This window comes from Trachypithecus francoisi, unplaced genomic scaffold (assembly GCF_009764315.1).
Source record: "Trachypithecus francoisi isolate TF-2019V2 unplaced genomic scaffold, Tfra_2.0 Contig01461, whole genome shotgun sequence".
In the NCBI taxonomy this organism is placed as follows: Eukaryota; Metazoa; Chordata; class Mammalia; order Primates; family Cercopithecidae; genus Trachypithecus; species Trachypithecus francoisi.
Genome location: NW_022681433.1, coordinates 19,430,340 through 19,455,805, shown reverse-complemented (window position 1 = coordinate 19,455,805; position 25,466 = coordinate 19,430,340). Strand labels below are relative to the sequence as shown.

At 38.4% G+C, this 25,466-nt stretch overlaps 1 protein-coding gene across 5 annotated transcripts in view; it reads left to right on the top strand.

Moving 5' to 3' along the window:
- Positions 1-25,466, top strand: part of SGCG (sarcoglycan gamma) — an 89,577-nt gene that overhangs the window by 10,691 nt on the left and 53,420 nt on the right. For 3 of the 5 annotated variants that reach the window (XM_033237285.1, XM_033237313.1, XM_033237320.1), the window contains exon 2: positions 11,824-12,018. In XM_033237285.1, coding sequence (XP_033093176.1) covers positions 11,824-12,018 — 195 coding nt within the window. Of the gene's footprint in view, positions 1-6,427; positions 6,586-8,905; positions 9,156-11,823; positions 12,019-25,466 lie in introns of those variants that run through there. The other 2 variants (XM_033237294.1, XM_033237304.1) reach the window with 2 other exon arrangements.

Below are 25,466 nucleotides of genomic sequence, written 5' to 3'. Positions count from 1 at the left end.
CAGGAGACAACTAAGATAGAATGTCAGAGACATATTTCACACAATTTCTTCTTGCAACAAAGAGATAAAAAAGGAATTCAGAAATTCCAGCAATAAAAACTGTGTGGGAAAGCCATAATGTCAATATGAAGTAATTAAAATATTTGGAGGGATATTTTTCAAAGTAGATTCCATTTGGAACTGGCAATAGAAACACTGAGTGGCACAGGGGTTATAAAATCAGTATTTGTCTATGAAAGGAAACATAGCTATAAAAATGTGAACACTTTCTGTTGCCTTTTTTTTTTTTTTTTAATCAAGCTGGTCAAATCACAGGAGATGCCATTATGGTTTTCAAATGGAATGGAATGGAATCAGCTTTGATCATGTAAAAGTGCAGGTAAACTGAAAGAGGGCTGGAGACAGGAGTGGTGTGCACCATGGTCACAGGTGGAGGATGGAGCGGCCACAGCACCGTGTACTCAGTAAAAGAGCATGAGGGTCAAGTATACTCTCCATGATTTTGAAACAGGAGATAAATATTTAAGTAGACTGTGTGAAAGTGCCAAGTTGACCATAGAAGGAACTGAAAGGGGTGACAGAACTACATAGGAGAAAGGAGGAGAGTGCTGCAGGATGAAAACCTGCATGAAAAAACTGGATAGATCATGTCTAGAGTTAATACACTGAGACATAGCAATAGGAGGCCAATTAAAGGTAAGAGCTAAGTATGAAAAGGAAGATCTAAGTAGTGACCTCAGACACGTGGAGGTAGTGGTGTGGTGAGGAAAAGGAGACAGCAGGAGATTTTATTCTAAGCCTTTCTGATTGACTTCCTTTTTACCATGCATAGCTTCTATTTTGATAATTATTCTTAATGTATTTCCTGTGATTCTGATATCACATGTCACACTTACATTCTCTGCCCAAATAATCACTGCCCAAGAAGTCTATACTTGATGGAGTTGCAATATCTGTTTCTTACAAATTATTCAAAGTCATGTGTTCATGGGAAAATACTTTTAGAATATCATAACCCAATTCAGTAATTGCCAGTGTATAACATAACACTGAAATTTTAGGTAGTACTCTATTTTCTCTTCTGAAGAGAAGAGTTTTCTTTTTCTTTTAGCCTTTCTTATACCTAATTTCTCCTGCATCTCAATGATTTCTTATTTATTACTTGTGAATTTTTTCCCCTCTATCTTCTCTTAGAACACTGAGTTCAATTTTTGTAAGTATTGACTTCCAGTTCCCCAAAGGTACCATGAAAACAATACATTTAGTAGTCTAATATACAAATATTTAATTGATATAACAATTTTACAGGGAATATTAATTACATTTGTTAAAATGTGTTCACTGGGTAATTCATATTGATAAATAATCAGAGAATCCGAGTGAGAATCATCCAAGTAATTACAATCCAGATGAAAACTCTTAGTTTTCAGTTGAGTATAAAATCATTTGATTACTCATTTTGTTTATGTCAAAGGTCTATGGCCATCTATTTTGAGGATTGTAACTTTAATTAAAGAGGAAAATAATTGACATAGTATTTTTGAAAGCTTTTAAAGTTTATTACTTGCAAAATAATTTAATTTGCATTCACATTTAATTTGCTCCCAAAACCATACTTTTATTACTGTTATACTGACCTCTTCTGGACACTTCCTATAATGTCATCCAGATACTGTGATAGCTCAGGTTTTTTAAGGTTACTGTATGGAATGAATATCACTTTTTAAAAAAAACAAATAAGGCTGGTATAACTATTCAGTTTAGTTCATTGAAGACTCACTATATGTATACATTGAACAAAGAGTTTATGGTCTAGTAGAGAGAACAGCATAAACAAGTAATGACAACAAAAATACAAGTAACTACAGTTAAGTTTAAAAGTACATATAGATCTAATATTTGCTTTATATATTTGTGTGCTTTACTGTTGGTTGCATATATATTTATAATTGCTATATTTTCTTGTAAAAATGTTCATTTATCATTATATAATGACCATCTTTGTCTTTTTTTATAGTTTCTGACTTAAAGTTTATTTTTTCTGATACAAGTATAACTACCCTCCTTACTTATGGTTTCCATTTGCAGGGAATATCTTTTTCCATCTCTTTGCTTGTAGTCTATGTGTGTCCTTATAGGTGCAATAAGTCTCTTGTGGGCAGCATACAGTTGGGTCTTTTAATCACTTCAGCCACACTATACCTTTTAGTTGGGGAGTTTAACCTATTTACATGGAAGGTTATTGTTGATAGGTAAGGACTTATTCCTGCTATTTTATTAATTGCTTGCTGGCTGTTTTTAGACTCTTTGTTCCTTCCTTCCTCTCTTATTGTTTACCTTTGTGGTTTAGAGGTTTTCTGTGCTGCCACTACTGGGTATATATCCAAAGGAAATGAAATCTGTATGTCAAAGAAACATCTGCATGTTTATTTTAGAACTATTGACAGTAGCCAAGATATAGAATCAACCTATGTGTCTAACAGTAGATGAATACATAAAGAAAATGCTGTATATATGCATGGTGTAATACTGTTCAGCCTCTAAAAAGAAGGAAATCCTGCCATTTTGAGAACATGGATGAACCTGGAGGACATCGTGTTAAGTAAAATAAGCCAAGCATGAAAAGACAAATACTGCATGTTCTCACTCATGTGCAAAACCTTAGAAGTTGATCTCCTGGAAGTTAAGAGTAGAACAATGATTACCAGAGAATGGGGAGGGGAAGGGTAAGAAAGGGATGAGCTTGGTCAGTGGGTAAAAAGTTAGAATTAGAGAAGTTTGGTGTCCTGTTGCACAGTAGGGTGACTATAGTCAACAAAAAGGTATTGTATATCTCAAAATAGCTAGAAGAGGGGATTTTGTGTGTTCCCACCATAAAGAAATTACAAATGTTTGAGGTGATGGATATGCTAATCAGGATAAAAAGTTATCCTGATTAGATCATTACCTAATGTATACATGTATTGAAATATCACTTTGTACCCAGTAAATATATACAATTAATATGTGTCCCTTTTTTTTAAGTATAGAAAACTGATAGTGGCATGTAAGCAGATTTTTTTTTTTTTTTTTTTTTTTTTTTTTTTTTTTTTGAGACGGAGTCTTGCTCTGTCACCCAGGCTGGAGTGCAGTGGCACGATCTTGGCTCACTGCAACCTCCACCTCCCGGGTTCAATCTATTCTTCTGCCTCAGCCTCCCAAGTAGCTGGGATTACAGGCATCTGCCACCATGTCTGGCTATTTTTTTTTCTGTATTTTTAGTAGAGATGGGGTTTCACCATGTTGGCCAGGCTGGTTTTGAACTACTGACCTGAAGTGATTCGCTCGCTTTGACCTCCCAAAGTGCTAGGATTACAGGTGTGAGCCACCGTGCCCGGCCTGTGAGCAGACTTTTAAAGGTTAAATTATAGTTCACCAGTAGAAAAAGATGGGAGGTAACCCTCTTCAAAGATAGCCAGGCACCCAAGGACATTGTCACTTTTGTGATTCTGAACTCCCCAGTACAAAGCACAGAAGAGATGAACAGGGCCCATCCCTGAAGGCATGTGTCAAGAACTTGGTCCTGCATCCTGGAGGCTCGCTGAAGGGCTTTAGGCCAAGGAGTAATATGGACAGAATCACCTGTTCTCATCATTCCTGTGGCAGTCCCCAGGTATATAGGATGGGGGCTGGCAGTTCCTGGAAGCATAGGAAGTAGGTACTTGGCTATGGCAACAGGCGATGCCAGAGACAGTGAGGCCCTAAGTCAGGCAGGGACAAGGAGGGAGGGCAGGCAGAGCAGGAGGTCCTTCAGAGGGAATCCACTGAAGTTAGTGACTGGCAGACTGGTGAGTGAGGGAGAGCCCTAAGTCTGTCTTCTGTGACTTTCTGGGGGATGGCATCGTTAACTGAGGAAGGAAAGATGGACGAAAGAGCAATGGGTGTTGTATTGGAGGAACTGTGGAGAGACAAGGTGTGTTGTATTGGAGGAAAGGCTGAGCAGTTTTGAGGGATTTAGTCACAGTAATCCATGACTGCAGTTAGCTTATAAAGTCATGAGAACTGTTAAAATGAGACTGCTATCCATATATTTATCAACTTCACTTAGGCCTTGGACATGGCCTAATATGTTTCACTAGTCAGTTGACAACCCAAATCATTAAAATGCTCTGTTATTTTCAAATGTTGAACTTTCTCATTCCCTTATTTCCACATTCTCCCTCTACAGATAACCTCATCTCTTATTTCATCTCAAAATAGAAATGATTTCTCCAAAACTGACCACATCACTACTGAAATTCCCTATTTTCACTGATTCTGAAAGTGATCCCCCCCAACCCAACCGCTTAAGCTAGCAACAGGGTTATCCATGCCCAAACCAAAGGAAGAGCTTGATGAGAGGACGTCAGGAAGAAAGGTCAGCACTAACTGATGACCGTAGTAGTCAAGAATGGAAGCAGAGGGAGAATGAAGGGGAAGCCAGGAAAGGTCCCCATAGGCTCGTAGGACCATGGTTGGAAGCACGTTTGTCATGGAGCCCCCAAGTACCAAATAGGTACATTAGGCCTGAGGACTTTTGAAGTCACTTGCACCTATAGGGTTACCAGCTTTGTAATCTGGAACCAATTATTTTACACCTAAATGAGTGTTAGACTAGATTTCTTTAAGGTCTCTTGGAGCTTTAAAATGTTATGATTCCGTTGAGAACATTTCAAAATGTGTGTGTGTGTGTCTGTGTGTGTGTTACAATCTGAAGCTGCCTACGTTACAAACTGAAGGTCTTACTTTAATAATTTCAACTAAATGATAAAATCAAAGGTTTCTTTATGTCGTTCTTCTGCCCTACTAAACATAGGTGTGGATAGTATTAAATGAATCTGTAAATATGAGTGGGGATCAAACACATTGCCTGGCTAATATTTGTACAAAGCAGTTCCCAAAACATTGAAAAGTTCGTTGCAACAAAACCAATTTACGATTGATGAAAAGGTCTCTCAATTGTAACCTTTAAATGCATGACATTTCAATCAGAATATCAGAATATCGAGTTAGCAGTTTCAGACTTTGACTTTTCAGACATACACTGATACAAAAATACATTTCATATCATTATTGTTTAATATATTATTTTTGTTTGAAATTGATAGTTGTCCTATAATTTTATGTCTAGCTGAATTCCCAAAGTAGAAGTACTAATGTGCAGAGAATTCATGAAAGGTTTTCAAATGTCTTACAAATGTAAGATTATTTGAAGCTTGTAATTTAAGGCCTGCAGCTGTTGGTATGATAGAAGCATCAGATTTCAAAAGAAGTTGTGGGAGAGTATGAATAAGCAGGATGAAGAGAAAAGTCTCCTGAGAAGAAAATAAAATGAACATGTAGCATATGCATTGTTACAGCATTGCTCCTTTTTTTCTTCATTTTTAAATTTCAGGTTCAAGGGGTACATGTGCAGGTTTGTTACATAGATGAATTGCATATCACCAGGATTTGATGTACAAATAATTTCATCACCCAGGTAGTAAGCCTAGTACCCAAGAGTTTTCCGACCCCCACCTTTCTCCCTCCCTCCTTCCTCAAGTAGGCCCCAGTATCTGTTGTCCCCAACTCTGTGTGCATGTATACTAAGGTACTGTTTCTTACATTCAAAGTTTAGTACTAAAATGTAAATATGAAGTATATAATTTAGTAAGTTTTAATTCATGCTGCAAACCAGGCCACATAAAAATAAGGCAAAATAAAATATTAAAATTATTCAGAAGTTAGATATTTATTCTATTGTCTTTACACCTTATAAAACAGAATGAATGACCTGATTACTCTTAAATGAAGATAAAGACAATTTAAGATCACGTTGTAACATTCACATCATTTGTTAAACATAATAGAAGTGTGAGTTTCCTAGAAAAGAACGGTCATAATTTTAACATGCAGAGTTTGTTTACCTTCTATTATGGTGATCTTTGTGTAGGATTTTCTCCTCAGATATTAACGTTTTTCACTTAAAGAGGCTCAGGGAAAGCGATTTTTAAAGAGTCACTGTTACATGGTAATATGCCATTCATTTGGATGAGACTAGTATATGTGTAATAGTCACAAGTTCTAACTTGCATATTAATTTGAAGAGATTTTTCATAAAATTTTATCAACATTAGTTTCTAATGGAAATTAGTCTTAGTTTTTTGCTCTTTGTTTGAGGTAAAGTTTTTTTTAGGAAGTTGTAATTATGTTAGACTATCATGCTTTAGGGTTTAAATGTTGAAATGTTGGTTTTGTAACAAGAAGAGTTTGGTTTCTTGTTTATGTGTTTTGGTTTGTTTTTGGCACGTAAAGAGCTGTGTCCTGGAATTGGTGCCCAAACAATTTTAAGTGTGGTATGAACTGTTTAGGTCATTGAGTAAAATTAGACAGGCCTGTTGCTAATGTGAGAGGAGGAAACATGAGACAGGGCTACACTCGTGAGAGCCCTTTCTCCAGGGACAGTTGCTGAAGCTTCATGCTTTGCTCTCTTTCTGTAAGTCATGGAAAAGTTTGAAACCTTCTGTCTTTGGTAGAGCTCAGGCTGGTAGTAGTTCATTCGCCATTGTGCTTTTCTTAATATCTAAGGTAAGTGCTCAGTTTTAACTTGGATTTTATATCAATACAAAGTACAACCTAAAAACCAAACACTTACGAGGTTTCTTAATATTCTTTCTTCTTTGGTGGCATAATAGTTAATAAATTTAAAACAATGTTGAATAAATTTGTGTATCACAACATAATGATATATCAAATATCAATAACATTCTCATTTCAACTAAGTTATTCTGACTACTAATATGCTCTGTAGTTTTAGCATAATCCTGTAGTTCTAATATTTTTAATTTGTAGAATGCCAAAGGTAGCATTTCTATATTATTGGGTGTTGAATTGTATCCTGTAGTTAATCTAGACAAAGTATCATCTTTAAGATCACCTGCTTGTAATTCTGCTCTTAAACTTTAGTGGTAGAATTACATTTGCTCTAGATTTTCTTGACAGTTTTGTTGTAGACACTAAGAAATAAACTAAAATGAGTGACAACGAAAGTCCAGTGGTTTTGTAAGTTGGAAATAAACAAAACAAGAACAAAATAGCAATCTGACTCCTTCACTGTTTTTGGAATGAAAAAGGGAAGAATGTTTCTTTCCCCAAATCTGGAAAATATAAAATGTTGCTCAAAATATGTATGAAAAAATAAACATAAGTAGGGTAAAAGTACACATGTGCTAATGTTTCAGCTTACTGAAGTTATGAGTTCTTTCTCTGAGTTTTCTAAATTAATACATGACAACTAGCAAACACAACTTTTTTAAAGGGAGGCTTAGAAAAAAATAATAAGGGAAAATATAAATCAGCTGACTGAAAGATTTGCCAGCAGGATGGAGTAACTACCAGGACAAAAGGAACCACAGAATACACTGTTTATTTTTGGCTTATTTTCTTGCAAACGTATTGTAGGTACAAAGAGGCACCTTCGCGGAATTTAAAAAGTAGTGCTACAAGTTGGGGTTCGTTTTATAGGTTCTAGGATTCATTTCAGATTGTCTTTCAAAGACAAATGAAAAGTAGCATTTCAATGTAATTAGATATAGCATTCCAAGGACTAACAAATTCAAGTGTCCAAAAGATATCAGCTAAGCTTGCAGTTAAAATGCTGAAAATGAAATTGTTCCATATTGTCCTTTAAAAAATGTACTTGCTAGTCACTAAACTAAGTCGTTATTAAATTGCATTCAAAATTAAATAATAATTATAAATTATAGTGGGTGCCCAATGTGTTCAGTTTTGCATAATTTATAGAACCTGAGGATCTCCCTCCACTCCCTCATCACAGCCCTTGCGTCTTCTCAGCTGAGGCACCAGGGCTGTGGTTTCCTAGTGGGAAGGGAGAAACTACAGCATCCTGAGGATGACTCTGCTACCGTCCTGTTCCTTCAGAACCCGCCTTGACCCCATGATACCTTCCTTTCTCTCCCTCCCTCCCTCTTCTTCTCTCAGCCTCTGTAGCATCTGTCTGGCTTTATTCTTCTCCAGACCTACTGCAGGCCCAGATAGCTCTACGACGTTCTCATGAGGATTGCAGGATCCATCACTTGCTGCTTTGGCCATTTCGGATTCCAGCTTCATTTTTAATTGTTTATGTTATGCTGTAGATAGTTTTACGGGAACATTGGTACAGGAGTATTTAGTAATGTGTGGATTGGTAAAGGTCTCAAGACTTTTCTCAGAATCTGTGAAAATCTCAGTGCCTCCTCAACTTCAGTATGACTGGTGTGTAGGACCACTGAGGAATGGGGACGAAGGAGGGCTCGCTGTGCTCAAAGGCGTTTGTGCTTCATCGTAAGCACCGGTGTGACCTTTGAACCTCTATAAAAGGCGAGCAGCGCAGTCACGTGGGTGCTTTGATAGGATCACTGCAGTTGACATGGAGAATGGATTAGGGACAGTGGCGGCGGCAGTGAAGGGCACCTTAAAACCCAGCTTCACCTTCGTGACTTGTTTAACTCTGTTTTTAAAATGCTCAATTAATTTTACTTGAGAAACATCTCTGGAAAGTCTAACATCAATGAAGAGGCTATGATTAAAAGTTTAGGCTATGGAGCCAGACTGCCATTTGACCTTGTATGAATTACTTAATTTCTGTATGTCTCAGTTCCTTCATTTATAAGGTGAGAGGAGTTGCACTGTAGCAGCTACCATTTTAACAAGTATCAAATCTAGTTTATATAAGACAATTAGAAAGTTTCTGACTTCTTGGTAAATAGCTCCCATCGTCATCACAAGGTTTCTGACTTCGTAGCAGATAGTAGCTTCCATCGTCATCAGAAAGTTTCTGACTTCTTAGTAAATGTAGCTTCCATGGTCATCACCATTCAATGCACCCTTTTATCCTGACCCCACACAGCAGGGAAGTCAGGAAGACGGGAAATTGATGGTAACTGGTCAGGAGCTTGAACCTGCTTCTCACAGTCCCCTAAGAAGGCACACCAGAAAGGAGCCCTAAGCAGGCAGGAGACTCCAGGCTGAGGCTGTTTCTGCTGTTTCTGTGGAGAAAGTTCTCTACACTCAGCCGTGGCTGCTCAGAAGGCGCGTGTGCATTCAGGATGCAAATAGCCTTCCTGGGGTTCCTAGTGACTGCCTGCCTATCCCTAATGGTAAGGTCTATGAAGGAAAGACAGACAAGTGACTGTTTACCTTTCCCATGAAAATCTTCCTTTCGTTCAACAGTTTAGATCGTAATGAAAACTTTATATAAAATATTCTCTCTTTATTTTTATTTATTTTTGGGGAGACAGAGTCTGGCTCTTTCGCCCAGGCTGGAGTGCAGCGGCATGATCTTGGCTCACTGCAACCTCACCTCCCGGGTTCAAGCGATTCTCCTGCCTCAGCCTCCTAAGTAGCTGGGATTACAGGCGCCTGTCACCGCGCCCGGTTAATTTTTGTATTTTTAGTACAGACGGGGTTTCACCGTGTTGGCCAGGATGGTCTCGAACTCCTGACCTCAAGTGATCCACCCACCTCGGCCTCCCAAACCCATGGGATTACAGGCATGAGCCACCGTGCCCAGCTGATACAAAATACTCTAAAATGTTAATCTTGGTGAAACAATACAAGTGTGTTGTCTCCATACTGGAATGCATTTGAATCTGTGTATTTCGGCAACATTTGAAAGTCACTTTAAATCCTCCCATTCATATCCCAAAGCAAAGGTGCTAATAAGGGTGGAAGTGAATAATGGCCCTGAGGCCATCTGAAACTTTTTAAATGAACTGTCAGGCCATAGGAAAAATACATATATACCACGTTTGATAAGAAACTTAATTAAATGTACCTCAAGAATTTCTTTTTGCATTTAGTCTTGTAACTAAAAAGAAGCACAGCATAATTGATACATTGGAATAACTTCCTTTTCTTAAAATTTTCATTTAATATTGTGTGCATGTTTTTCAGTTAGAATTTAGTTATATGCAATTTTTAGGGACTAGGCAAATTGAAGGGTTTTTTTTTTTCTTGAGGGGGGCAGTGATAGTTGATTTGCTTAAAAATGTTAGGCTTAGTATAAAAATCAAAATATTTATAAAAGAGATTACAGGCTACTTTATTTGCTGTTTGGTTAAACACAGCCTTCGTATGTAATTTTAATTTAAGAATATTCTAAACTCCGTTCTCCTTTGTAAATAACATCAAATTTAAGAGTCATGTCTACACAGGATAAATGGTACTGCAGTGTAGTCTGGTCCCCCTCACAGGGCTAGTACGTAATGAACTGGTTTCTGGATGACCAGTGAGGGGGTCTTTTTAATTCTCTCTCTCTCTGTGTCTCTGACTTCTCTAAGAAGTGACCTTGGCCTCAGCCCACACCTTGCCCAGCTTCCTCTCCTAACCTAGCCGGCTTCCCTCATTGCCTGGTGCCTTCCTCTGCTGCTGGGTGGGGAATGGTTTTCAAGAAGGGAAAGAATGAAAGTGGATTTTTCAGCAGTGTAGTTGAGAGCATTCAGAGTAACCTGAACTAATGCGGTAGCAATGGAAATGTAGAGAGGTAGACAGATTTTGGATATATATGAAAGGTAGAATTGATAGGACTTGCTGATGTGGGGCTTGAGGGAAGAGAGAACCATCAGGGATACATCTGGTACTTTGGCTTGAGCCACTGGCTCTGATCTAAGGAAGACTGGAGGAGTTCAAAGAAATGAGTCGATGAATAATGCCCTTATGAAATCATTAAACATTTAGGGGTTGAATAATGCTGGCTGTCAGTCCTGGATATTTGAAAATACTATGTGATGAATGGCCTAATTTTAGATAATCATAATATGTGAAAATGCCTGTCGTTAAATTGGAAGGAGATTTAAAGATTTGTTTTAGACCATAACTTATTTTTAACAAGGACAACTCCAAATCACCCCTAAAAATAAATGTGTGACTTTTGCACAAAAGAAATCCCAGAGAAGAGTATTTATATTCTGATTCATCTTTTTACTACATTTACAATCAGGAAAGTCTTCATAATCTCCAATTTTAACTTCATAGCTAAAAAGTACTTCTGTTCTTTGTATAAAGGGAAAAATGAATACTTTTTTTAATTTTCTTTTTTTTTTCTTTTTCTTTTTTCTTTTTTTGAGATGGAGTCTCGCTCTGTCATCCAGGCTGGAGTGCAATGGCATGATCTCAGCTCACTGCAACCTCCACCTCCTGGGTTCAAGCGATTCTCCTGCCTCAGCCTCCCGAGTAGCTGGGACTATAGGCGCCTGTCACCACGCCCGGCTAATTTTTTGTATTTTTAGTAGAGACGGGGTTTCACCGTGTTAGCCAGGATGGTCTCGATCTCCTGACCTCATGAGATACCTACCTCAGCCTCCCAAAGTGCTGGAATTACAGACGTGCGCCACCGCCCTGGCCACGGATTCCTTTTTAAAGATACCAGCTTGATTTTCCTCCCAATTAACCTTTGTAGAACTTGGTAACTTGATTATTTTTGGTTAATGCTTCAATTCCAAGTTTAACCCTGAAGAACTTTGATACAGAGAATTTATTAACATCTGAAGTTATTAACATCTGAAAATATGGTCACTAGATTTCAAATGTTTATCATACATAAAATATTCTAAATGACAGATTAAATATCTCCCTGTGATTGAAACACTGACATGTTTCAGAATAATATTTAATTATCTTTTTAAAAAATCATTAATTTTGTAAATGTATGACTGGGATGAAAAATATGTTTTCAGGCTCATAGTAAATCAGTATTAACAAACAAGTTGACTCCCTCATTCCCTCTCTGTCTCTTTCTCTCTCCTCTCATGAACACACCCGTGGCAGATGGTGCGTGAGCAGTACACTACAGCCACAGAAGGCACCCACATAGAGAGGCCAGAGAATCCGTATGTCTACAAAATTGGCATTTATGGCTGGAGAAAGCGCTGTCTCTACTTGTTTGTTCTTCTTTTACTCATCATCCTCGTTGTGAATTTAGCACTTACAATTTGGATTCTTAAAGTGATGTGGTTTTCTCCAGTAAGTATCATTGTTTTCTGGTAAGCATGTTCTTGTTTTGTTCACTGTATCACTTCGTCTATATTATATTGATAGGAGTTTCCTTTTATGTGATTAACATTCATTTCTTTGCTATCTGGATCAGAATTTCAGGAGCAAAATATGTATGTAGCGTTTACATTTTTCCCTTTTCCTTAAACCTCATTGTGAACTATTGTGTATTGGTTTTGTGTATTTTTACTGTAATTTTTTTCATTAGTCATCTCTATATAGTGGGAATATTATAATAGTCTTTAGTTTGTGGTTGATTGAGTCAAGATTATTTACTGATTATTTAATTCATCTGTTTGTAAAACTGTATAAATCATTTTCTTAATTTTCATTAATTCATAAATATTTACTTTAAATGGCACTCTGCTTTAAAATTTTTTTTATTTACAGGTAATCAAGTTACACTTTCATTTTTTGAAAACCCTTTACTAATAGACAGTAAATTCATGTACATACTTCAGCATTCAGCAACAGATTTAGTAACTAAAACGTCAATCCTAAGGAATTCATATCCTATTTTAAACATTCTTATGTTTTAAAGATAACTATATAATTTTATATTCTTTGATAATATTTTGTGTACTTTTGAAAAAATGCTTAATGTAGAAGGTCTTAATTTTACAAGATAGCCACAGTGAGACAAAAATATTGCAGAGAACATTGCAGGCAGGTCAGTCTGTTGCTTACATGCATCCGAAGGTGTGATATATGCACAGGCCCCTCCCTCCCTCCTCCCTCCCTGCCCCCTCCCTCCCTCCCCCCTCCCTCCCTCCCTCCCTCCCTCCTCCCTCCCTGCCTCCCTCCCTCCCTCCCTCCCTCCCTCCCTGCCTCCCTCCCTCCCTCCCTCCCTGCCTCCCTCCCTCCCCTGCCTCCCTCCCTGACTCCCTCCCTCCCTGCCTCCCTCCCTCCCTCCCTCCCTCCCTGCCTCCCTCCCTCCCTCCCTCCCTGCCTCCCTCCCTCCTCCCTCCCTCCCTCCCTGCCTCCCTCCCTCCCTCCCTCCCTGCCTCCCTCCCTCCCTTCCTTCCTTCCTTCCTTCTTTTTGATGGAGTCTTGCTCTGTTGCCCAGGCTGGAGTGCAGTGGTGCAATCTTGTCTCACTGCAACCTTCACCTCTGCACAGGCTCTTTCTGAGAACAATGCTTGAAGTCATTCATTCCGAAACACCTTCTATTATTCTTCTTCTTCACTTTCTATGCAAGTATTTCTATCCCACTATAGTTCTAGCCAGTAGATACATTATTTATTTTATTGACATAATAAATATTTATGTTTTTATATATGCAGAGGTAAAATTCCAATCAAATCAAAATATAGTTTGAAACTGTGTTAGTATATTTGATGTATTAATATGAATGCAATCAATATAAATATATAATATAAGCTGTTATAAATTATAAATATTATAAATATATATGAACAAGTATGTAAATATATTCAAATTAATCCAATTTGAGTTGTGATTTCTTAGTTAAAATTTATAAAATCACTGTTTCTACAGCATCACAATAGTCCTTAGTCCCATTGGACAATGTTACTTCATGAAAGTGGCACAAGGGGGTGCAGAGAAGGGCAGAGTGTATCTCTCAGGAAAGATCCCTTCTACATCTCCCGCTTAAGTGATCTCATGTTGGTTTTTCAGGCTGCCAGAGTGAGGATCTAAGTCAGAAACTGGGGAGGGGGACAGAAAAGTGGAGAGGAAAGCTTGACCCCGCTTTCACCGTAGAGACCAAATGATTAATCATTATTCCCACTTACCTGCGCATCACCTCTGGCTATTTCAAAGTTCTGCCTGTGAGAATCAGGGACAGGAAATGCCTTCACTGTATTTATCTGATTTTACCTTATTATTGAAAATCCATGAGTGGATCCATTCCTGTTGCACTGAAAAACAAACACACCAGCCTCTGACCGCAGGCTGGGCACAGTTACCTCTGCCGTCTGGCTCTAAACTGCTCTCCTGTTGCTCATTGGCTTCCAATTCTGCAGACACTACTCTCTTGCTTCAGTGTTTTAGTATATGCTCTTCTCTCTATCTAGAGCATCCGCTCCAACCCAGACACACACACACAGTCACATCATTATGGTTTGGATCTGTGTCCCCACCCAGTCTCATGTTGAACTGTAATACCCAGTGTTGAGGTGCAGCTTGGTGGGAGGTGATTGGATCATGGGGGCGAGTCCTTCATGAATGGTTTAGCACCACCCCCTTGGTGCTGTTGTCCTGACAGTTATCATGAGATCTGGTTGTTGAAAAGAGTGTAGCATCTCCCCTCTCTCTCTATTGCTCCTGCTCCTGTCCCTGCCATGTAAGATGTGATTGGTAGGGCTTTGCCTTCCACCGTAATTATAAGTTTCCTAAGGCCTCCCCAGAAGCCAAGCAGAAACCACTATGCTTCCTGTACAGCCTGTAGAACCATGAGCCAGTTTTTCTTTATAATTTACCCAGTCTTTGGTATTTCATTGTAGCAATGCGAGAATGGACTAATGCAGGGTCTCAGCTCAAAATGATACTTTCTTGATGAGGTTATCTTGATCACCTCCGGTCAAAGACAGGATCCTCCTATTATTCTCTTCTGTAGGACTGGGACTTATTTTTCCATAGCATAGCACACCACAATTTTTGTTCATATAAAAAAAAACAAAAAACTTTTTTTCTGGTTGTTAAATGTCTGCTAACCCTGTAGGATCATGTCAGTTGAGCCTGGTAGACTCAGGATCTAGCAAAAAACTGATGCTCTGTAAGTATTTCTTGAGTTGATAAATAAGAGATTGAATGACTAAGGGATGTGTTCTTTTTATTTAATATAGTTGTTTTATGATTTTAGCAAATGAGTATAGAAAGAGGCAAAGTAACCTAGAAAAAGCACAGATGCTTAAAAATTAGTAGAAGAATAACTGAATCTCTCAAAGGCAAATTAGAGAGGATGTGCAAGCATGGGCATGATATGAGGGAGCGAGAAGAGAGGCTCCAGTTACTTGGGAAGGCTCTTAGAAATGGATACTGCTAAGCTGCTTCCCAAGAGAGGCTGGTAGATTGGGTCTGAGGAGGGGCCCCAGCTAAGTCCCGTGTTGCAGAGCAGGTTTGGTTTGCAGACACTGCAAACTTTAGGGTCATCTAAAGTTTAAATTTCACTCAGGGAATACAGCCTCAGTAGCAGGAGTCCTTGACTCGGATATCACATTCTTTCCCATATTATCTCCTTCATAATGTTTTACACTGACAGTGCTGATATGATACAGACAGAGGCATTCCATTTCTTAACTGGTGAAAGGGAAGTAAAAGAAGGAGTCTGCCTGAATGAAATCATGCAAACAACACAAGGAAACTTTCTATAAGGAGCTGTCAGTTTTATTACCCGTATCTCTGCAATGGTCTCACTGGCAAAGTACCCATATCTCTGCAGTGGTTTCATTGGCAAATAATTAGGGTTGCAATTTATAGGATTAATTAATTTAAGAAAAGACAACTGGTGGGGCGTGGTGACTCATGCCTGTAATACCAGCTCTTTGGGAGGACAAGGCAGGCAGATCACTGGAGGCCAGGAATTCAGACCAGCCTGGCCTACATGGTGAAACCCCGTCTCTACTAAAAATATAAAAATTAGCTGGGCATGGTGGCACGTGCCTGTAATCTCAGCTACTTGGGTGACTGAGGCAGGAGAATCACTTGAACCCAGGAAGTGGGGGTTGCAGTGAGCCCAAATGGCGCCACAGCACTCCAACGTGGGTGACAGAGTGAGACTCCGTTTCAAAAATAAGTAAGAAAAGATGACAATGCAAACTACTAAAATTATATTGTATCTGTCCTTGATCATTTACTGAACTTAAAGAGATCAAATTTATCCAAAACTAAAATGACTTATACTAAAATGCTTTCTGGGAGCATGTTCAGTATTTTACAAATATGAACACACTTTGCAAATATATTTTATAAATAAAATTTTATCAGATTGGACAGAGATTTTATTTTTTAAAAAAGACTTACTGTGATAGTTATATGAACAAACAGAATGTCTACCATATTTTTAGTGGTTAGTGCTATAGTGTATCTTAAGATATCTTTGTTCATCATCACACTTTGCTTGCCTTCATCATTGAGAGGCTGGCAGGTGCCCCTAAGGCAGCTGCATGCAGTCACCTGCAGTTGACCGTGGCTTAGCCTGGGGGTGGTTTTGCTCTGCTCCCTGGGGCTGGCTCCTGTGTGCTGCCTAAGGAAGGGCAGTATGACCTCAGCTACAGGGAGGCCTCTAACAAACTTGGCCATGAAAGGAACTCTCTGAAACTGACCCAGTTGTTCCACAGACAGTTTTTTGGATAAACAAAAATTGACCCTCTTGGTCTTAAAGCTTGAAACTTGCATTTGTTTTATCTGAGTTCCTTTCTCAGGAAAGGGCCTTCAGACCTCTCAAAAAAAGTATCAAAGAACTGAAATTTACCACGTCACCACATCCAGACAATAAAATGCCTGACTCCACATTCATCATGGTTGCTTCCTTGTCCTACCCTAGTTCCTGTTTTCCTACACATTGTTACATTTCTTCCCTGCTGTAAAAACCCCTAGTTGTAGTTGATCAGAGATTAATTTGAGACTGAGCTCCCATCTCCTGGGCTGCAGCACCCAATTAAAGCCTTCTCCCTTGCCACTTCAGTCACTGGCTTTCTGTGCAGCAAACAGGAGGACCTAGACCCAACCCCTGCTGTTTCAGTTGTAGCAGGATGAGCCGCAGACAAAACTCAGACACCAGATTAAAGAAGGAAGAGGTTTTTTATTCGGCCAGGAGCGTTGGCAGACTGGCGTCTTAAGAGTCGAGCTCCCCAAAAAAGAAATTCTTGGCCTTTTTAAAGGCTTACAGCTTTAAGGGGTCCATGTGAAAAGGTGATAAACTGAGCAAACGTGGGAAACGTGACTGGAGGCTACATGCATCAGCTAACAGAACAAAAAGTCTTACAATGCTTTTTTCATACAGTGTCTGGAATTTACAGATAACACAAGTAGTTTAGGTCAGGGGTTGATGTTATTATTATTGCTTTTTTTAACTCCGAGGGCTGAGTGGTGGTGCCAAGGTTGTCTGGCTATTTATCTTACTTTTGTTTTTTCCAACTTTTTGCTTTCTCTCTCTCTCCTTGTCTTGTGAACTAGGCAAGGTTGGGGGAGGAGGGCAGCAGGAGTAGTAGTGGTCTCCCTCACAGTAACATCTCCCCAGGGGAAGCAACGTGTAGGAAGGAAGAGCAGTGGAGTATTATCTGGCACACAAACCAAGGAAGAGACGTCAACTTCTTTGCTGTGCCTATCTGACATTCTTGGTGGCTCCATTTAGAAACATTTTACCACTGGTCTTCCAACTGCCTTTCTCTACACTGTGCTGGTGGCAGAGAGGTATCTGGTGCCCAGACCAACCCTATCCCCTGCTGTTCTCCTCCATCCCTGCCTTAATGATGCCCAGCTCACACTGTCATTTGATTTGCAGCAGTGTGATATTGATGCCTTAAACCACCTGCATCTCCATCCCATTTGTTTTTCAAATGAATGGAACTGTGATTAAAAGAAAAATATGACACTGTAGCATTTTTAACCAGTACCTGGCATTTTCTCAAATTATTTATGTCTTTCTAAAAGGTATTATATTATATTAGTGCTTTCCAGTCCCAAAACCAAATTGAAATGTTTGATTTATATGCTACTTGTAATAGAGTAGGGTTGAAGCAGAGGTCACAGACAGTAGGAACATGTACTAACTTAATGGAATTTTCTTTCTTAGAAGACAAAATATTATCAAGACTGAGTTTGGAGGAGGAAGATAAACCTAGAGCTATTCCAAGTACAGAGGAATTTCATTATCGTGGATATCAGTGATACAAATCCCATTACTACCAGTGTCTAAAGATACAAATAGCACTATAGTTTTAATTTTTATCACAGCGATATGCCTTCAATTTTCTCTTTTATTATAATTTTTATGAGTGATTTAACCATATTACAGCAATTGGGAAAAAAAGAAGGCAACAGCACACCTGGTCTCCTAAGCTATAGGCTCTTGCTGCAAGGAGGGACGTTCATCAGCCCCAACTGGAACTAGGGCTCACTTTCCTGTCGCAGGGAATATTATTATAGCAAAACTAATGGGCTCCAGATGCAGATCTCTTCACTTTCTTCCCATTTCTACCAATAATAGGAAACTGTTAATGTCTGCTGGTAACATAGTTTTTTCTCACAAATGATAACAAAGATAGTATCTTGAAATTATAAACCAACTAATCTTATGTACTTGATTAGGTTTTATTTAGAAAAGCCTACTTTGAGACACTGTAAAAACAGTGAAAACAATATTAGCTTAGGATGCAGACTGGGTAAGAGTCTTGGTTTTAATTGGGATTATGTTCAATCTGTGATTCTTCGATAGCACACACACACTCAGGGAACAAGGACCATTAGTGATTACTTATGTTAATTAAATGCTCAGTTTAAACCTGGCACAAAATTATGAAATCCTTTGACGAAAGTTATTCTTTATTTTATTCTATTTTTAGTATAACATGAAAAAGTACCTGCTATCCTGTTAAACTTCTCATTATAAAAATAATGTGAAAAGTTGCACTCAGACAGAAACCACCACCCCACTGGTACAATATGGAAATAACGGATTCCAGCGTGGATGATTTAGTAGGTGTTAATAGAGTAAGCTGAGAGTTAAAAAAAAAAAAAAAAAAAGACCTAAACAAAGACATATTTTGTGGAGAGTTGCCATCATCTTATAGCAATAAGATGTAGGCTATACATAACGGCCAAATGTGGAAGTCAGACCAATTTCAGATGTTCAGTAACTTACAAGACTATGTACAAAATGTGAAATAACAGTTTCAAAGAAGACAGTACCCAAAAAATGAGATATGTAAAAGAGGATAAGTATCTACCTTTTCTTAGCAATGAAGCATATTAGAATCTTGAACATGTTACTCCAGAGTAATCTGTCCATGACAGAATTATCATGGACATTCTACTAAATATCTAAAACTCTTTCAAGATGCACCCTTCCAGCTTGACCCAGTGCAAATCTCACGTCTTCTGAGAGGTATTCCCCAAATTCTCCAGTACTCTTTGTTCAAGTCCCATTCAGAACCCCTGAATTTGTCTATCGTAGGGGTGTATCTATTTGTGTCAGAGAAATTCAGGGGCCAGTAGAACACTACACTTTTTTGAATCCTCAGCCATATCACAGTGCCATACATATAATTTGGTACCCAATAAATATTTTATGATTCAAAAAATGTGTAAATATGAAAGATAACTTTCACAGGTGTTTGTGTATATGAAGTTAGCAATGACCAAGAAGGAATGACACAAATGTATTACTAGATTTATAACAAAAAATTACCAAAGAGTTTGCAGACAGGTTGATGGATCCAACATTACTATAAAAATTTACTAGTCTATTATTTTGTTAACAAAATATGATATTTAATGGACCTCGATATTCCCTCACAAATTTTTCCATCTCTTTGCAAATGCACTTGAGTAAATTGTTGTATAAAATAAGGATGGTCTTAAAGTTGTTGCTTTCCAAAATTTGCTGAGAGGTACATATACATTGTTGTCTAACACTGACTTTTCTTTGTATGTGAAACGTCCAGGTTAGTAGCAAAAGCATCAATACAGTTGATGATACAACTGTAATATAGGTCTCAGTTGTTAATTGCATAAAATGATGTGGACTAATTGATTCAATGTAGACTTATGCCGGTTGTCCTGATACTCTTAATTTAATCTCAAAGTATATTCTGTTTGATGATCTAGTCTGGGTTCCACCACACTGTTGGTAATATATTGAGAAGCACATTCAGCTATGTGGAAATCTGTTTTTAATTCCTGAGTAGTCATAAATGATGAGAGTTATAATAGTGAGCATGATGATGATGATGATGATAACCTTTGTGTGGTGTGTTAGAATGTGGAAAGCACCATCACTCCGGGTATATAAATGCTCTTTACAATGCCTCCTTTTCCAAATTAAGAGACTACTGTTCCAAATATTTTATATGAGGAGAGGTTCTAATTTGATTTTTATCCTCAAATAGTTTCCTGAACACCATTTATTGAATAATTGTATGTTTCCCAATAGTTATGCATTTGTTGTCATACTATAAGCTCTTATGAATAGAGACTATTTCAGAGCTACATGTTGTATCTACCTTTCTGTTGCCTCTTTCGCTAGTGTTTTAGAACCCAACATTTTCAATTATAATAAATTTATCATTATATATATATATGCCAGTCCCCCTGATTATTTTTTGCCTTTACAGTCTATTATGAAAATTTTCAAATGCATATTTTAAAAATATGAATTCTTCATGAAGTTGTGTGTCATCCTTGTAAGGCGCCATGTCAGTCTTTTCTGATTTTCCAGTTGTATCATCTGTACTGCTAAAATGAACAGACCATCTGAGAATTCCTGAATCCTTTCTGTCCCGTGATTCTTCTCTTCTTGTGTCTGGAGTTGTTCTATGGTAGCTCCTCTCCTACCTCTTCTCCTGCATCTTTTAATCAGCTCTACTTTACAAGATATGAAAGTAGGCTTGTCTATTTTTATTATTTTTACTAGCATCTAGTATACTGCTGCCACATAATAGGCACTCAACAAATACAGATACACTTCAACTGAACTGTCAGAAATTAAATATTTTTACTGAGATCACACAACCAGAACATGAGAGTTAGGATTTATATCCATTCCATTTTCCATTCCATTTGATTCAAAAATCAACCCTACTCAATGGCCCTACATGAGAAGTCATAAATGGTGGTAGTGAGAATAAGTAGCTGATGAATATATTTCCCTAACATGATAAAAAGTATTTACAACAAACCAGCAGCCAAGAACATATGACCAAAAGCCCAGAGACAGTCCCACTGAAGCCAAGAACGAGAAAAGTATGTCTGATATCACTACTGTAATTTGGCATTTTTCTGAAAGTTTGACAAATGCAGCAACAGAGTTAGTTAAATAAGGAATAGAAATAGATTAATAGAAGATGATTTGAGAAAAAAAACTTGCAAGTAATTTTAGTGTTACCTTATGAAACCCGGAGAATTAAAGAAAAACTATTGAAACAAATAAAAAGTTTATAATATATGTATTTAGTAAGAAAACATGTTAGTGTTCATTATACATCTATATTTTGGTCTCAATTAGCTAGAAAATGGGGTAGAAGAAAAATCACAAATCATATTATAAAATATATGTAAGTTATTTATAAAACTACAATAATTCAAACCTTATGGCATATAAACACCAAATATACCACTGGAACATAAAGAGATTTCAGAAACAGTTGGTGGGAATATAACCTGGTACGTTCAGTAGAGTTACAATTGGTTCACTTTTCTGAAGATGTTATGCTTCACTAAAATAAATGTAAAATAAACTATAACACTAAAATTATTTAACTTGTCTGTTAAGACAGTAATGATAAATATTAAATTCATAAACTTAAAAAATGAAATTTGTTGGGAAAGGGTAGTAAACTCAACATATTGTCAATTTAAAAATCAATATCAGAGAGTGACCAATATTTCTGCACTCACTCAAATTTGACTGCTGATTGAACAGAGATTGGACATGCTATACTTACTTCTGTTCATTTCCTCCCATGACAGGTATTGTGCTGCTTTTATTGTATTAATACAAATAGATCAAGGCATCTGAATGATGGTTAACAGGGACAGCCTTACTTTGTAGAAATGAATATATCCATTTGAGTCTAGGAAAAACACAGGAAATTACTGTGTTTTTTGATATTGAGAATTCTATGGTGGGAAAATTATGAGCCTTGATATTGAGAATTCTGTGGCGGGAAAATTATGAGCCAAAATAACTGGTGCCTGTAGTCCCAGCTACTCGGGAGGCTGAGGCAGGAGAATGGCATGAACCCGGGAGGTGGAGCTTGCAGTGAGCCGAGATCGCGCCACTGCACTCCAGCCTGGGCGACAGAGAGACTCCATCTCAAAAAAAAAGAAGTACAAATAGAGGCCCATATTTTATGCCACTACAGTCTCCACCCATAGATGAAAAAGTTTAAATCTAAAGCATTCAGACTAATAATGGCTGATAAATTAGGTTGATATTTGAAAAAGTAATTTTACATTACTACTTTTGTTACCTGCCAATGACCTGAAATTATCACAAATGCATTAAGTTAAAAAGAAAAAAATTTTAAAGACTAGTTCAACAGTGAAAATGTATATATTAAATTCTATTATTTTTAAGAAATTACTTGTTAATAGAGAAATAGTCCAATTTCAGATAATAGGAAAACCAGAAATTTCAATTTTTGGTCTTCAGAGCATTGACATAGCTTATGGTTTTGCCTCACATATTTTGTTGCCACTTAAAGATAGGAGGGGAACGGTGTGGTGGCTCACACCTGTAATCCCAGCACTTTGGGAGGCCGAGGCGGGTGGATCATGAGGTCAGGAGTTCAAGACCAATCTGACCAACATGGTGAAACCTTGTCTCTACTAAAAATACAAAAATTAGCCAGGCGTGGTGGTGCACACCTGTAGTCCCAGCTACTCAGGAGGCTGAGGCAGGAGAATCACTTGAACCCAGGAGGTGGAGGTTACAGTGAGCTGAGATCATGCCATTGCACTCCAGTCTGAGCAACAAAGCAAGACTCCATCTGATAAAAAGAAAAAAGATAAGAAGGAGATTCATTCAAAGGTGTTGTGTATCTAACTTTTGTTTAGGTCAGGCATGTAGGCGTCATGCTGGTATCTAATAGGACGTTTTAGTGGTTTCCATTTTCTACGTATTTGACTGGAACAGTAGGAAGCCTGCAAGATAATAACAGATCCTGCTGTTTCTGAGTCAGTCTATACAGACTGAAGTAGCTTCAATCAGGTAATTTTCAATTGTATTTGATTTTGTTGTAATTACAAAACCCGAAAATTCCAATATTTTCTGAGGTTTTACTCCTACGTATGTGTTAGTTGAAGAGTCACTCTAATAAGGTGCAACTACAGGCTCCTCCCATTCCACGCTGTTCTCTGCATTATATTATATACATCTACTATAGTTCTTATTATTCTTTCTTTCTTCTGCTGAAGTATGAATGCCTCCAGATGGGGATTTAGTCTAATACAGTAGAATTCAACAAGCATTTATAATGTGCCAGGCACAGTGCTAGACACGCATCATACAGAGAGGAGGGGGCAAGTGCTGGTGAAATGGGCTCCCAGCACAGAGCACAATATGTGAAATGTTTGGAAAAATTAAATCTCATTGGTCTTTCCTTCTAGTCCAGAGTGAGCCTATACTACACAGGCAAATGCACCAGAATGGAAATCTCCTACCAACCCCAAATTCCAACCCCAAACAGGAAACACACACACACACACACACCCCACACACCAATGCAAGCACTGCTAACTACTGAGTACATTTGTTCCTACTAAGCCATACACAGGCCATAGAAAATTCTCACACAACACTCAAGGTTTCTAACCCTAGCTACACAATAGAATTACCTGGAAGCTTCATAAATTCCCAATGCCCAGATCATGCAATAGAGTAATTTCATCTCAACCTCTGAGAGTAGGAACCAGGTGTCTGTGCTTCTTACGGCTCTCCAGGTGCTCCCAATGTGCAGTCAAGCTTCTTACGGCTCTCTAGGTGCTCCCAATGTGCAGTCAAGCTTCTTACGGCTCTCCAGGTGCTCCCAATGTGCAGTCAAGCTTCTTACGGCTCTCCAGGTGCTCCCAATGTGCAGTCAAGCTTCTTACGGCTCTCCAGGTGCTCCCAATGTGCAGTCAAGCCTCTTAAGGCTCTCCAGGTGCTCCCAATGTGCAGTCAAGCTTCTTGCGGCTCTCCAGGTGCTCCCAATGTGCAGTCAAGCTTCTTACGGCTCTCCAGGTGCTCCCAATGTGCAGTCCAGGTTCTGAACCATTGCTATGCTCTTGCCAGTGAGCACAGTCCCTGGAGCAGCAGCAGCAACCACTGCGAGCTCATGAGAAATGTACAATCTCAGTTTCCACCCCAGTTCCACCGAATCAGTGTCTGCACTTCAACTAGATCCCAGCTGGTGTAAATACTCATGGAAGTTGGACAAGAACCTCAGCAGCTTCCACCACCTCAGCCTCAGTGAGTAAGTGTCGGTGGGTTGAATGGTGATTCTCCAAAGATGTCCACATCCTAACACCCAAATGTTACCTTCCATGGCCAAAGGGACTTTGCAGATGTGATAACATTAAGGGTTCTGAAATTGAAACATTATTTTGTATCATTTATCACTTTCACCAGTTAATTAAAGGGCCAGGCTTGACTGTAAAATTATGAGTTTCCCATTTACAATTAGAATTATTTTGTGAGGAGGTGGTTTGAAACTACTTAAGTATCTAGTTCTTCATGCACCTTTCAATGTATTCATTAATTTATGCACATCCCCATGGACTCATCGTTTCCAATTTTATCCAGTGGGCTCTCAGTCTTTTACTGACATTTCTTTTGATGCTGAAACTTCCTCCGATTTGGCTTGTGGGAGCCCTTCTGAGCAGGCTTTTCTGTCATTTCACTGTCCATAACACTCTTTGAGCCCTTCCTTTCTGACACAACATCTTCCATGCTCACCTTGTCCTTTCCTTATTCCAGCCCTGGAATTAGCTGTTTCTCCAAGGAGCCCTTGCTCCTTTTAGTGGGGAATGAGTCCAGAGCCAGACGTTCTTGCTGGTCTTGTGCTCCCAGGCCCTCTGAGAGGACATGTCATACACACAGACACACACACGCCCCACATACATCAACATCTATTTCTGTGCCTATCTATTTCTGTGCCTATCTATATATGCACTAAAAATGGTGAGTTCAGACACGTTTCATTTTCTGTTCAATATCACAGGGTTTAACCTGCTTTTCTCTCTTTCTATGTTTGTACCTCCTTTCCCTACCATGAGGAGCTTGGCTCCCATTGTTCATTTACTTATGCAGTCCGTCCCACTCATGCTTCCATTCTCCTACCTCTGCCACACCCTCTCCTTCAGGTGGATGCCCTTCCTGTGCCACTTGTGCTCCAACACTCTGCACTGGGGGATTTCAGTGCTGGGCAGTGGGGGTTCTACTCACCCAGTGATTACAGTGACTATAAACATCAAACTATTACAACACATTATCAAATTGCATTTTAAAAAACCATCTATTATGCTGCTTACAAGAGACAATTAAAACAACTGCAACAGTTTGCAAATAAAAGAAAAAGCATATACGAAATCAATACTGACTTCATGAAAGCTGATAGGAAATAAAATTAAAATCACTTATAATGTCACCAAGAGACATAAAGTAATTATGCAAAACCCAAGAAAAATACATCTGTATGTATTATAACTGTGTAATATCTGTAGGCTGAGACCAAAAAAAAAAACACTGATGAAAG